The following is a 13,931-nucleotide window of genomic DNA, read 5'->3' as shown; positions in this document are numbered from 1 at the left end:
TAATTAAAGCTTAGTACTAATATGTTTCCTTGCAGGTAAATTGTAAAATGAAGCTTGGTTTCTTATTAGATACACAAGATATCGTTATCACTGTTGTTGTAAATATTACGTAAACTTTAATGGTGTTGCTCTTCCTATAGTCAGGTACTTGCTCTAGTTCCTTTTCCTACACAATACTTTTCTATACCTTTCCTAACTTCACCTTCAGTTAACTCACAAGCTTATCACAAGGGTTTTACTTGAAGTCTTCCCTCTAGTCAGGGTTTACTTTGCTCAAGTACCTTTCCAGCTTTTCCAAGATTTTCATGTGAAGTCTTCACTCTGGTCCACTTTCAGCCACTGTCATTCTGGCCTTAGCTTTCTGGCAGGATACTGCTGCAGTCTCCTAGTCCTCTCTTGCAGACCTTTTTAGCTCTCACCTCAAGTGATTTCAGCTGCCCGGTGGGTTTCTTCAACTGTCAGCCTCTGCTGGTGCTGGTACACTCATCCATGCTTCCTTTAGCCTTGAAAGCCTCTTCTGGAGTCTCTCATTGAACACCATCTATTAAAGACTACCCGACTGACCTCCCGACAAAGGTGAATCTGGTCTTATACATCCTCAGCCAGGATCCTGTAGTCCAGTGATTCTCAAACAGTGCACCGCAGCACACTGGTGCGCCGCAAGAGGTGACTAGGTGTCCCGCGAATATTATGAAAGTATATTTTAAAAATGAGGAGAAACCCATTTGTATAGTTATTTTATTCATAGTTTAAAATATATTAATATATTTTTAATTTTGTACATGAAATGCGCCAGAAATTTTTTATGTTTTACAGTGCGCCGCGAACCAAAAAAGTTTAAGAACCACTGCTCTAGCCAATCAATTTGTTTCTGATGGAATCACAAACACTCATTGGCCTGTAATTACAGACCAATAGATTTGAATGGAATGTCCACCAAATGACCTACCATAAATTGACCACTTCTTAATGCTACTGCTCTTATGTAAAAACTTAAAACCAGCATGTATACCATCATTATCTTAAAAGGGAACAATTGTGACAGTTTACCAGTCACTTGGCCTGCTGTTAGCAGACCTTGTATACTTCATACCTTACATCATGCTGTAGCCAGGGTTAAAAGACAAGGTTTTTCTTCTTCTTACAGAAGAATGCCTATATTTTAAACACTGTTTAAACCATTAAAATGTTACCTCACAACATTATGGTTTCTCTACAATTGTAAGGCTTGCCCCCTTAAGGTTTTTTCTCTCTGCAAATCTTGGGGTTACCCCAAGCATGCCAACACCTCCCTCAAGTGTGTGGTGCCATTCTGGTTACACAAGGCTTGGCACTCATCCCTGAACATTGCTAATAGAATGAAAGACAGGTTGTTATTCCAAGACATAGGCATAGAGAAATTACACAACTGTTGGCATCTGATACTGCAACCTTTTATGGGGAGGACAGATTCTACTGTACTTCTGGCTTTTGAGAATGGCTGATGGTCACTGATGGGGAAATTGTGAGAAAGAGGTGAAGCCAATCTTGACAGCAAAATAAAGCCTACCCTCACTCTGGGAGATTAATATATACTAGTTTAGCAAGTCTCCTGGCCACTTCCAACTGAACCATGGACACCTAGTGCATTAGTTTCGGTGCCTACTGAAGACCTTCCTCTTTATTTTATTTATTTATTTATTTATTACATTTATATACCGCCCCATAGCTGAAGCTCTCTGGGCGGTTTACAGCAATTAAAAGATACAATAATTCTGTTATGTTACACCAGGTGTGGGGCACCTGTGGCCCTTCAGGTGTTGCTGGCCTAGAATTCCCATCAGCCCCGGCCATTGGCCATGCTGACAGGGGCTGATGGGAGTTGGCAGCCCAACAGCGTTTGGAGGGCCACCGGCTCCCTGTCCTTGTGTTTACACTTTGAGGGGAACACCTTGCGCTTGCACATCATCCATGTTTCTTACCTCACTCAGAGCTGAACGAGTGGTGGTGTTACACGCGTGCACAAATGACTACGCACACGTATTGGAGAGGGAGCGTCTAAGCAAGGATGGGGGAACCTGCGGCCTTTCAGTTGTTGTGGGACTCTCATTGGCGCCCCCCAGTCAGCATGGCCAATGGCCAGGGCTGATGGGAGTTGTCGTTCTCAGCAACATCTGGAGGGCAGCAGAGTTCTCCATCCATAGGTCATAAGGTCATTTCTCCATCAACGGTTCTCTCCACTGAATTGCAGATCACTCAGGCAGACACAAAGGAACTGGGGGGCACCTTATCCCAGTTTGCATGTGTTGGAATTGCTTTTTAAGATGTTTTAAAGGCTTTTTTAAAAAGATGTTTTTAAAGATGTTTTGTTTTAATGTTTTAAAGAAGTTTTAATGTATTTTAATGTTTGTTTTATGATGTTTTATAGTGTTTTTAGTGTTTTTGTTTACCGCCCTGGGCTCCTACTGGAAGGGCATAATAAATAAATAAAGGGAGTGAAGCAGTGAATTCTGATGTCAGATAGTCCTCTTCCTGTCTACATGTTTCTTCAGTGTTTCCATAGGGAGAAACTCTTCCTCCACTCTCCCTCCATTTTGGAATCTCTGCACTCAATTCTTGACTCACTGCTCCTAGAATGGGCAAAAGCTCCTTGTGTTTAACTTCATAGACCTCCACGGCCTTGCTCCCCCTTATCTTTCTGCACTTAAATCCTGATACGTTGCTGTCCATGGTCTTCGCTCTATCACCTCCACTACCCTCCACCATCCAAAGGTCTCCTGCTCTCTCAAAAGACTCCACCTTTTCTCCTTCACTGCCACTCATCCTTGGAGCTGTCTTCTACCACCCCTGTGTGATGTTCTCTCCGCCACTTCTTACTTCCTTCAAATCACTCATCAAAACCCACCATTTCTGTTCAGCCTTTGGCACAACCCCTTAGAATTCCCATGCCCAGCTTTAACTGAGCCTGTAACTAATCCTAAGCATATGAAACAACCACATATTGCTTCTCTGTTAACCCTCCCTTCCCTTTCTTCTTTCTCCTGTGCAGAAGTGTAAGCTCCTTGAGCCAGGAACCTGTCCTCTAGTACTCTGTAAAGTGCCATTACATACTGATAGTAAAAAAATCATGAAAGCACTTGCCCCTGGTGGGTAATCTGCTGGTCATCATCTGACAACTGTATATTTTATATCCATATCTACAAGTCAGTATAGGCCAAAATCTTAATGATAATTTCCACATAAGCACATTTAAACACACCTGAATTTATTTGACTGAGCGGGCAAGGATAATCTTGTTTCTGTTTATATAAGCCATTCTAGGAGCCTTTCTGGTTGAAAAAATGACAAAAATACTTTTAACTAAATAAAGTAACTCCCATTTCAATGGCTATCTACTAATATATGCTCTCAGAGGATCTGCTTCATATTCCTTTTTAAAATTTTTACAGATTCCTGATGAAAGTAAATCACCAGATGGTTTCCTGGAGGCTTATGAAGAAGATGAAGACTGAAGTGTGGAAATCTAAGAGAAAGCCTGTGCCCTGAAATTACTCATATTAGCAGAGCTTCTTCAAACTGCCTAGCATTGACAATGAAATTCTTTTTTTCAAAGAACGGAAGGTGAAGGTTAAAATTTGGACAAAAATCAATTAATTTCTTTTTCTGAGCTAGGGAGATGGGCAACATGGTTTCATATCAATATTTGTTTTCAAGTGTATACAATAATTAGTTTGATTTCAGTTAGTAAAGATTCAAAAATAGCAGGCTTTATTATACAAGCAAATTGAAGCCTATAATATTAGTTCTCCTTTCCATTAAAGCAATGTAAGTTTTTCCATGCACAGTTCCCAAATCTATTCCATTGTCATTTTAATTATGAAAGAGTAACAAGAATGATTCAGAGGCCTCTTTGTTATTCACAAACTAAATTCCACTATTTTACAATACTGCAGTTTAATGATTTTAACACTGGAAATAAAGTATTACATAAATTAGGAAAGCAGTGTTATTTATTCTCCCATATACACAAAAAATGCAGCAGCCATTTTGGTCTATTAAAATAAAACTAGAAGGCTAGCAATCATCTCTCAAATGACCTACCCTGGTGGCACCACTGGGTATGCCTCTTCTAAAATGGAATTTACCATCTGCCGTTTTAACCCACTCATTGTAGCTCCCTTCCTCTCTCCCAATTGTCATCATGGAGGGAAAGGAGCAGGTACATGTGTGCCAGTCTCCCATTTCCTGATGGAAGGGGTGCCTGGAAAAGGAAGCAGCAGAGTGCGATTCCTGAGTATTATTTTTTCTACCACCACCAGACACTTCTCCAGTCAGAAAATGAAGGGTTGGCTCGGCATATTGAGTCTGCGATGGGCCCTCCACTGAGTTGTGGGCTCCAGCTGGTGCTTCACCACATCAGTGCTTGACACCAGTTCTGTACCTTTTGCATTCTTGTACATAATCATACGAGACTTCAGGGCTGCTCAGTAGTCTAATTTTATGACATCTATTCCTGGGAATCACACCTGGCAACACAGCTTAGTGTGGCGAGTGTGTCTTAAGCAACAGCATGAGTGAGAAAGAATGATGGGTAGTTAGAGGAGCACGTTTTCTCTGTAGTAAAGCTGTTGTTACCCTGCAAGCTAAAGATAATTCCTGAGGTAGCTTGTGTGGGCATGGGGGGAGAGAACTAGGAATTATCCACCCACTTAAACTACCTCATAGCAGACGATACCACACTGCTAGCAGAAACCAGTAATGATTAGAAACGAATGCTGATGAAAGTTAAAGAGGAAAGCACAAAAGCAGGACTACAGTGAACATCAAAAAGACTAAAGTAATGACAACAGAAGATTTATGTAACTTTAAAGTTGACAATGAGGACATTAAACTTGTCAAGGATTATCAATACCTCCGCACAGTCATTAACCAAACTGGAGACAATAGTCAAGAAATCAGAAGAAGGCTAGGACTGGGGAGGGCCGCTATGAGAGAACTAGAAAAAGTCCTCAAATGCAAAGATGTATTGAACACTAAAGTCAGGATCATTCAGACCATGGTATTTCTGATATCTGTATATGGATGTGAAAGTTGGACAGTGAAAAAAGCGTGTAAGAGAAAAATCAACTCATTTGAAATGTGGTGTTGGAGGAGAGCTTTCTGCATACCATGGACCATGAAAAAGACAAATAATTGGGTGTTAGAACAAATTAAACCAGAACTGCCACTAGAAGCTAAAATGATGAAACTGACGTTGGACACATAATGAGAAGACAGGATTCACTAGAAAAGATAATAATGCTGGGGAAAACAGCAGGGAGTAGAAAAAGAGGAAGGCCAAACAAGAGATGGATTGATTGCATAAAGGAAGCCACAGACCTGAATTTACAAGATCTGAATAGGGTGGCTCATGACATGACAGATGCTCTTGGAGGTCACTGATTAATAGGGTCGCCATAAGTCGTAGTCGACTTGAAGGCACATAACAACAACAAACCGCACCACTACATGGAAGTTAGTCCCTCCGAATGAATGCGGTTAATCCTCCTGAGTATACCTGCCTAGGATCGGGCAATGTGAGGAGCCTCAGCTGTGAAACTCTAACCTCAAAAGGGGCTCAAAGAGGTGGGGGGAGCAATGAAGCTTTCTCCCACCCCACCTCGCAGCTAGGAGGAGGAACCCGCAGCCAGGCCAAGACAGCTCCGCTCTCTGTCGGGTACGCCGGCCTGGCTGCTGAGGCTCTGTGGGCGGGGATGGATGGGTGGAGGGGAAGAAAAAAAGCGACGACGCTCGTTTCCCGCCCCGTTACTCGCCTGGCCTGAGGGGAAACTTCTGAGGTGGCAGCGCTAATAAAGGGGGGGCAATGGCGGGTGCGCTGGGCGGCCGGCCAGGACTTTGCCCCCCAGGCGGCCTCGAGCAGCTAGAGTTGGGGCGGCTGCGGGACCCCTTGGGGAGCAGCAGTACCGGCGACGGCTCTTCTTGCTCGCCGTCGCCGCCTCTTTCCTCTTGCTCGAGACAGGCCTGGAGCCGGGACAATCCAGGCTTTGAGCCTGAGGAGGAACAAGCGGCCAGGGCGACAGCGGCGGCGGGAACTGCGGTGGCGGCGGGGCCGGTGCTACAAATGGACATAGAGTGGGGCCGCGGCGGGGCCGCTCCGCCTACCACCGGAGGGCCCAGCGCCCGAAGCGGAGGCGCCGAGAGCGGGAGGCAGCGGCGGCGCAGGCGGCAGGGAGAGAAGGCAGAAGAGGAGGACGGAGGGGAAGGGGACTGTCCCTCTTCCGCGGGCGGAGGAGGGGGAGACGTTGTGGCCTCGCATTTCCCTCACGAGGCGGACGAGGAGACCGCTGAGCCCCCGCCTCGCCGCCTCGCCTGGGCCAAGGGGCTGGCGCATAGCCTGCGAGGTGAGTCCTTCGCAGGGCCCTTCGCAGTAGGCTCCGTCGTCGTCACTCCCAGCAACTCTCATTCCGCTCCTCCTTTTGATCATCGCGTCCCGCTTTACCCGTCAGATTTATTTATTTATTTACCCGCTCATCTGCCTTCAATCAACTTGGGGTTAGCAAAAATTTCCATATTTCCCCCCTGCTCCTTTAGCTAGAGATCAACATGATGCTAAGGATCGTATTCCCCTTAGCTTCAGGTCTCTCGTCTCATTAATTTGGGGTTTTAAATATTTTATTTCAGACTGGCACCCTTAAGAACATGAGGAGTGCCTTGCAGGATCAGGTCAAAGGCCCATCTAGTCTACCATCTTGTTCTCACAGTAGCCAACAAGTTTGCCCATAAGATGCCCACAAGCAGGGCATGAGCGCAAACTCCCTGCTTGGGATTGCTAGCAGCTGGTATTCACAAGTGCCCTCTGACAGTGGAGTACAATAACATCTTCAGGGCTAGTAGCCACTGATAGCATTATGCTCCATGAATTTTTCTAATCCGCTTTTAAATCCATCAAAGTTGGTGGCCATTATTACCTCTTGTGGATGGAATTCCATAGTTTTAACTGTGCACTCTGTGAAGAAGTACTTTCTTTTGCCTGTCCTGAATCTTTCCAATTTTCAGCTTTGTCAGATGGCCATGCTGGCTGGGGCTGATGGGAGCTGTAGTTCAAAAAAGTAACTTTTCCAAGCTCTGCGAATTCTTAATTAAGCTATCTCCTATGACCCCAAAGTATCGTTCTTGGTCAGACACCTACAGTTCAGACCCTGTATGTGAAATTAGGAATTTTGCCCCAGTGTGCATCACTTTACACTTGCTTACATTGAATAGCACATTGGGTACCTCACTGCTCACCCATAATTCTTGATCATTAATGAACAAGTCCCAATACCAATCTTTGGGGGTCTCCACTTTCTACATTCTTTTGGGAGAACTGTCCACTTATTTTTACTCTGCATAAGTCTTCACATTAATGTGCACTGGATCACCTCTGTATGTATGTTTTTTTGTAGACATCAACTGATGAACATGTGTGTGTGTGAACCTTTTAATAGTTCTCATATTATTTGGCAACAAGCCTGGGTTTCCTCCTGATGCTATGCTCAGAAGAGCCTTGTTCACACAACTAGTGAATGTTTAGAGGAGCAGACAGGACTGTATCTGTCATTCCTGCTTTTGACCCCTATGTGTGCATCTGATCTCTTACTTGGGGGGAAAATCTTCTTGAAGTCAGAAAACTTCTGTGGGAGAAGGTGCCATTTCCTCCTGCCCAGCTGCAACATGGGGGGCTTAATAACAAGCAAGTGTACATAAGTCTGTAGTCTTAATGTGTTACAGTAGTTATCTTTTGCAGTTACACACAAGTTCATAGCAGAAGGGAATTGGATTTTAGGGGACCAGTAGCTTTGAGGGAAAGGGCAGCTCCCTTTTCCAGAACCTTTCCTCTGAGCCCCCTGCCCCTGACTGCTCTGAAGTAAATAATTAATCAGGAGATCCAGTTATGAATTGTCCACATAACAAATAGTTTAACCCTTTGAACCAAGCTAGTCATGATGGGAGCTACCACATAAGGCAGTAATTGGTTCACATCTAAGGTGGGGCAGAACGTTTTTTACCATTTTATGCAACCAGACAGTATATTTGTCTACAAAAGCACATGGATTTGGAATGACAAAGATTCCCCACTTATATGCTAAACACACTTGAAGACCAGGCTACATTAAAGACAACATTTAAACTGTTAAAGTCCGTAAGCAAAAATTCAATGTTAACAGTGAAGCTGTTCTTTGGGAGCCTCCTCAAAAAATATAGACTTTACTTAGGACTTACACACAGAACTACAACTGCCTATGTTCCTTGATTTCCAAATCCTCACAAATATAAGAGGGGTGTGCATCCAGTTCAAAACATGTAAATGCATGTTATTAAGAGTTTTATGACAGGGAGCTGTTTTTTAAAAAAAACAGTGGAAGAGCAATATAGTTGTTTTTTTTAAAAAAAAATCTCTGCCAAGTTTTGCAAACTCCAACTCTGACAGAGTACATTGCAAGCTTTCTGTTGCCTAGTCAACCAGTATCTGCTCATTTGTTCCAGTTCAGGATAACCATCTAGCTGCAAATTCCAGAAGGGAAGCTGTGTTAGCCCTTAGCAGCAAAAAAAGACAAATCGCATTGTAACATAGTAGAGACTTACTGGTTTATTGTGATGTGAGCTTTCAGAAGCAGTTTATTCCATATTCCACTCACCCCCTTTTCATATTTAATTTATGTGTTATTTATATACCCGTGTGCTTGGTGCTTTACAGAATCAAAGAGGAAATGTCCCTGCCCAAAGGAATTTACAATCTAAAATTGACACTGAGCAACAAAAAGGGAAAGGAAGTGGAGGCATGGGTAAACAGGTAAAAAGGGCTTGGTTGCAGACTTAATTATAGTAGATTAGGCTTTTTTACTACCTACATGGTGAACCCTACCACTTTGCATAATTTTTATGAAAAACAACAACCCTCCGTTGAATTTTCTGTTAACTTGTGTGACTAGGTAATATGCTAGTTAGTCTTTCTTAAAGCGACATACTGAAAGGCCACTTGATGACTAGAATATATAGTATTTACTATCACGTTGGGCTGGTTCACATGGTGATTTAATGTGAGATTGGTGCTACTTGCATGCCCGTTTAATTCGCAGAGTTTACATGACATTGCAGGCAAAGGGAAGGTATGTCGCTGCTTTTCCCTTTAAAGCCGAATTAAATCTATCAGCTGAAAATGCGAAAAGTGAAGAAAAAAACGTCTCCGCTTTGCTGCACTCATCCCATGTAGGCACTTCGCTCCGATGTTTTCAGATACTCCCCTTTCTCTACCCACTAAACTCTCCATGAATTCCATTTCATTTCCAGTGGCTCAACAAACAACTTCCAACTGACTGCTCCTGAACTGCTGCAGCCCTCCTTTCTTTCACCCCTTTCTTGCCCAGTAAACTGCCTTCCTTCACTCCTGCTTTCTTTTTTTAAACTTTGGCATGGTTTGAACTCTTTCCACCCAAACTCCCTCAAGCTTTGCAAACGTGAAGCTGAACTACCTCCGTGATTTCCTGCACAGCGCTGCCAATCTGCAGGAAGGAAGAGAATGTTGGGCTGCGAAGTGTGTGACAGTGGCGGCAATGCCCTGGTGCAATAGAAACAGGGCAGCCCAGTGTGCACAGCAACTAACAACTTCGGCAGCTGTACACAAGCGTGTACACATGCATAACCTATGCTGATCTCTCTCGATCTCTCTCACCCCCCATCACCCATTCTTTTCCCGGAGATCAGCAATAACTGAAAGAGAAAAGGGAAACTTCAAGGTGGGACCCACAGTTAAGACTTTGCTTTCCGGGCAAGGACGAGGGGAAAGGAGGGGAGAGAGCGGGTAGAACAGGAGGAGTAGGGGAATAATCATTGGTCTTACACGGCGAAAGAGAAAGGCAAGTTCTGGTGTCACATGGAGCGACTGTCCCAAGATAATTAGAAAATAATCCTGTGCACTATTTGAGCGATGTGACAGAAGGTGTACGTATACACACACACACTCTTCCACTAAAAATTGCATTTCATACCTACTTAATAAAAAAAGGGTTGCTATAGATATGTCAGGAGGAAATGAAACTGACAGAAAAAAGTTTTTCATGTCAATTGCACTCCCCACCCTCTCCTGGCTTCAGGTGCAATTGACAAGAAACAATTCAACAAAAAAACCCTCTCTTTCTCCATTAGCAATACTCCAGAGGGAGTAAACATGTAAATTTGGGGGCAGGGCCACAAGGAAACAGCGATACTAAACCCTTCCATATGTGAATGGAAAACAGCAGATTGGAAGGTAGTGCAAAACAGTGGATTGGAAGGTTGTGTGAACCTTCCAAATCTATCGCGATGGATAAAGCTGCATCTTCAATCTAAAGTTTAGCTCCTATGTGAACCAGTCTTTTGTTTCTGTGACAGGCATTGGTATACTAACTGACTTGGTGAACTAAGAGATTTCTGCAGGGGTGTAGTCGTCTGAGTTGGGTGTGTATGTGTGTGTGTTGTAGACTCATTATGTTCTTGAGAGCAGGGTCCCTATCAATGAGCCATTCAGTATGAAAGGGGAGTGTGTTAGCCACTAAGAAGAGTCCTTGTCCTTTTGTGCTGATTGGAGTCAATCAGAGTGAAAGGAGGTGAGTCAGTCACTGAGAAGACTCTTCTCAGCAGCTAACACAGCCTCCTCTTTCATGCTGATTAGCTCCTAGGGACATCTGTCATAGTGGAGCGTGGACATGGAGAGCAAGGGAGATGAGGCAAAGTGGAAAGTGGGGTGTGGCTGTGAAGGGGCATGATGTGACTATTATGAAGAGGTCATGCATTTCTGAATTTGCTATTATACTACTAGATTTCTGGTAGCACGTTGTGTGAAATTCTTACTTCATGGATCACTTTTATGGCCTGGGGTATTAATCTTCCATTATTGCTACTATATTGGTCTCAACATCTGTGTGGTTTAAAATGGCTCAACATTTTACATGAATGCAAAATAAAGAAGGTCTAACAAACAGCAGTAGTTGGATAGGAGCCTGAGGCATCAATTCAGATACTTAAGAGGGTGATTGTGTCTTGCATACATTACACACAAACAGTTGTATGTAATGTCCAAACCTTCACAAATCCATCTACCAACTTACCATTGGCAAATGTCCCTGTCCTTTGGTGAGCAGGATGCCCCACAGCATACAGTTACCCTCTCCAGAGTTTTCAGCTAATGAAAAATAAGCTTTAAAGGTGGGGGGAGGGACCAACTGCAATCTTTTAGACTGCTTAGAAGATATTCCAGCTGTTGGTTACCTTTTCCTGCAAGAGGATTTTAGGGGGGGGTCAAGGGTTTGCAATGACCAAAAATAATGGCTTGCTAGTAAGCCAACTTAACATTTGCGCACAAATGGTAATGTAATGCCGTATTTTATAGGCCTCTGTGCTGACAGTTATGTACTTCTGACCCTCCCGATTTAGCCAGTTTTCAGGAGAGGAGACAGAGCTGAAAAAGTTCTTGCCTTTGTTTTTGTATGGGTGTTTGGTTAATCTATGCTTTAGCCTCTACTGGTAATTTAATTTATGAATGTTATTATGACATTAAATGCTGCTTCCATTATGTGGTTGTTTATTTATAAAGGGTCAAGCGGGTGTGCATAGTTCTCCCCATTTTATCCTCACAACAATGCTGTGAAGAGTAGGGTTAGGCTGAAATACCGTGACTGGCCCAAGGTCACCCAGTGAGCTTTGTGACCGAGTGGGGATTTGAACCTAAAATGTTAAAATTGTCCTAGTTTGTATTCCTGTTAGCCCATTTTCTCTGAGAACCAAGCTGTTAGTTCCTCATATGGCAAATATGAGATTGCTACTATGAATAATTCCATTGAATTCAAATGTAATTAAATACATAGAACTGTGTTTTCCAAACTTTCCACCTACAGGGACTGTTTCCATGTGAACATCTTCCAGTCAAGCTCTGTGTATTTCAGAGGATTCTGGTGTATGGTTTAGGGCAGCCTTTCCCAACCTTTGGGTCCCCAGATGTTCTGCACTACAGTTCCCATCATTCTTGACCATTGCCCATGCTGGCTACATGATGGTAGTCCAACAACATCCAGGGATCCAGTAGTTAGGAAAGACTTGTCTAGGGCAAACTGTACTCTCAGTCCGTGTGCATTACTGCCTAGGTTTCACCAGCATCCCATGTGTACCAAGAATGCAGCCTAGAACTCATTCTGAGCATTGCCTAAGAATGTTGTAGTGAAGAAAAAGCTGCCTTTCAGGGAGCCTTGTCCACCATCATGACAAGGTTCTCGGGAATACCGTTTTGAAAACTTGATAATTGGTGGGTGGAAATCTCTTTTTATTTATAAGCTTTGTTTTTAGCCATCAGTTAGCATTTGTAAGTGAATGTTAAATCAATATATGGTAGATCTGGTGATTGTGCAAGGGAAAATGGATGTCAGGGCTTCTAAATCAAATTAAAATCAAATGCACACTTTGGCCAGATTATACAGGCACAGTTGAATATAGTAGTGTTTCATTTTTCTTATGACTCCCTATTAATATTTCTTTTTCAAGGTCTGTGGGGTACTACACTAATGGAAGAAACCACAACCAGAGAGAGATACCTGAAAAGTGTTTTACGAGAACTAATCACATACTTGATTTTTCTCCTGGTCCTATCTTTCTGTAAGTATACTCTTTTGCTGGTACTTCAATGACATAGCTAGCAATAAATGCTATGAAACTTAACAGGTAAATCACTATAGCTCTAGTGGGAGCTTTTTAAAAGCCTTCTTCTTTCAAGTAATAAAATACGGTTTTATTCATAAGTTGGCACTGTTCAGAAAAATCAGTTATTCAAATGTAACGGTTACAGTTTCTGTGATTCAATGTGGCTCTACATTGTTTACAGTCCTGGAAAAGAAATGGCACCTTTGGTAACCTCATGAATGCATCTTTCTTTTATGGAAAAATAAAGCATAATTTAAGGCTATCAAAAATCAATTGCAGGTGATATTACAGTTTTTCAAAAGCGGCACTGCCACTAACAAAATGTAAGTCCCATATTGTGTTCAGCTCCTTGCTTGTGATAAGTTTTAGTTCTTTTTTAAAAAAGTAATAGAGTCATTTTGAGAGCCAAGAACAATATACCATAATCCCTATCTTCATTAATACAACTTTACGGTTGTTGCCCTCTCTTCACTAGTGGAAATCAACAAAACAGAGTTTATGGGTAGAAGGTAGAAGATGGTTTTGGCAGGTTATTAGCCTCTTCCCTTTTGGAGCACATCTAGTGCAAAGTCATTTATGCTCATGCCAGTAGCATTGCTTCCTAGGGAAACATAAAATACCGTGAGTGAACTCTGTTGTTCTACAGTGCAGTCTTTCTGTGAAGTTTATTGCTTTTAGAAGCTATCAGTATTAACAGCTTGGACAGCTGATTAACTCAACATGAACTTGTATTAAACGTTTTGCCAACTAAAGCAACTTCATTGAAATCTTGTCATGCAAAATTGCTTTCTCAGTCACTTTTTCAAAAGATATATCTAAGCAATACCTTGGAAATCTATGCACCATTTTATTTGAATTATTAGAGCAATTTGTTGTTTTGCTTGGGTTTCATATATTTGGGGTAAACAAATATGTATTCCCACATCAATCTTCAGCCAATAGTTGGGTATTCAAAACTTGGTTATCACAAGATGGGTTATGTAAGCACCACCACCACCATTTTCTCTCTTTTGTTTAAATTTTTTTAAGGACAGGAGAAAGAGGAGAGAGTACTAGAAAGAGAAGGACAAAGATGGACTTACACGGAAAAATAGTCAAAACTAGATTCCATGTTGAGGGTTGAGTTCAAAGGTGGGTCTAAAAAGGATGAAAGCTACTGTTGACGTACACAATGCCTTAGGCTCATGGCGCCCAAACATTTTTCTCCATGGACCACTTGAAAATCACTGAGGGTCTTGGTGGGC

The 13,931-nt window shown here is 42.6% G+C and overlaps 1 protein-coding gene across 2 annotated transcripts in view; it reads left to right on the top strand.

The window, feature by feature from the left end:
* The first annotated feature begins 5,715 nt into the window (after nucleotides 1-5,715).
* The window catches only part of PKD2 (polycystin 2, transient receptor potential cation channel), a 31,710-nt gene continuing 23,494 nt past the window's right edge, over nucleotides 5,716-13,931 (top strand). The window contains exons 1-2 of one of the 2 annotated variants that reach the window (XM_061583060.1): nucleotides 5,716-6,380; nucleotides 12,532-12,642. In XM_061583060.1, the coding sequence (XP_061439044.1) occupies nucleotides 5,843-6,380; nucleotides 12,532-12,642 (649 nt within the window). In that variant the 5' untranslated portion in view covers nucleotides 5,716-5,842. The remainder of the gene's footprint in view (nucleotides 6,381-12,531; nucleotides 12,643-13,931) is intronic. The other variant, XM_061583059.1, reaches the window with a different exon arrangement.

Source organism: Rhineura floridana, chromosome 9, assembly GCF_030035675.1.
Source record: "Rhineura floridana isolate rRhiFlo1 chromosome 9, rRhiFlo1.hap2, whole genome shotgun sequence".
NCBI classification, from domain to species: domain Eukaryota; kingdom Metazoa; phylum Chordata; class Lepidosauria; order Squamata; family Rhineuridae; genus Rhineura; species Rhineura floridana.
This window is presented reverse-complemented; position numbering and strand designations above follow the sequence as displayed.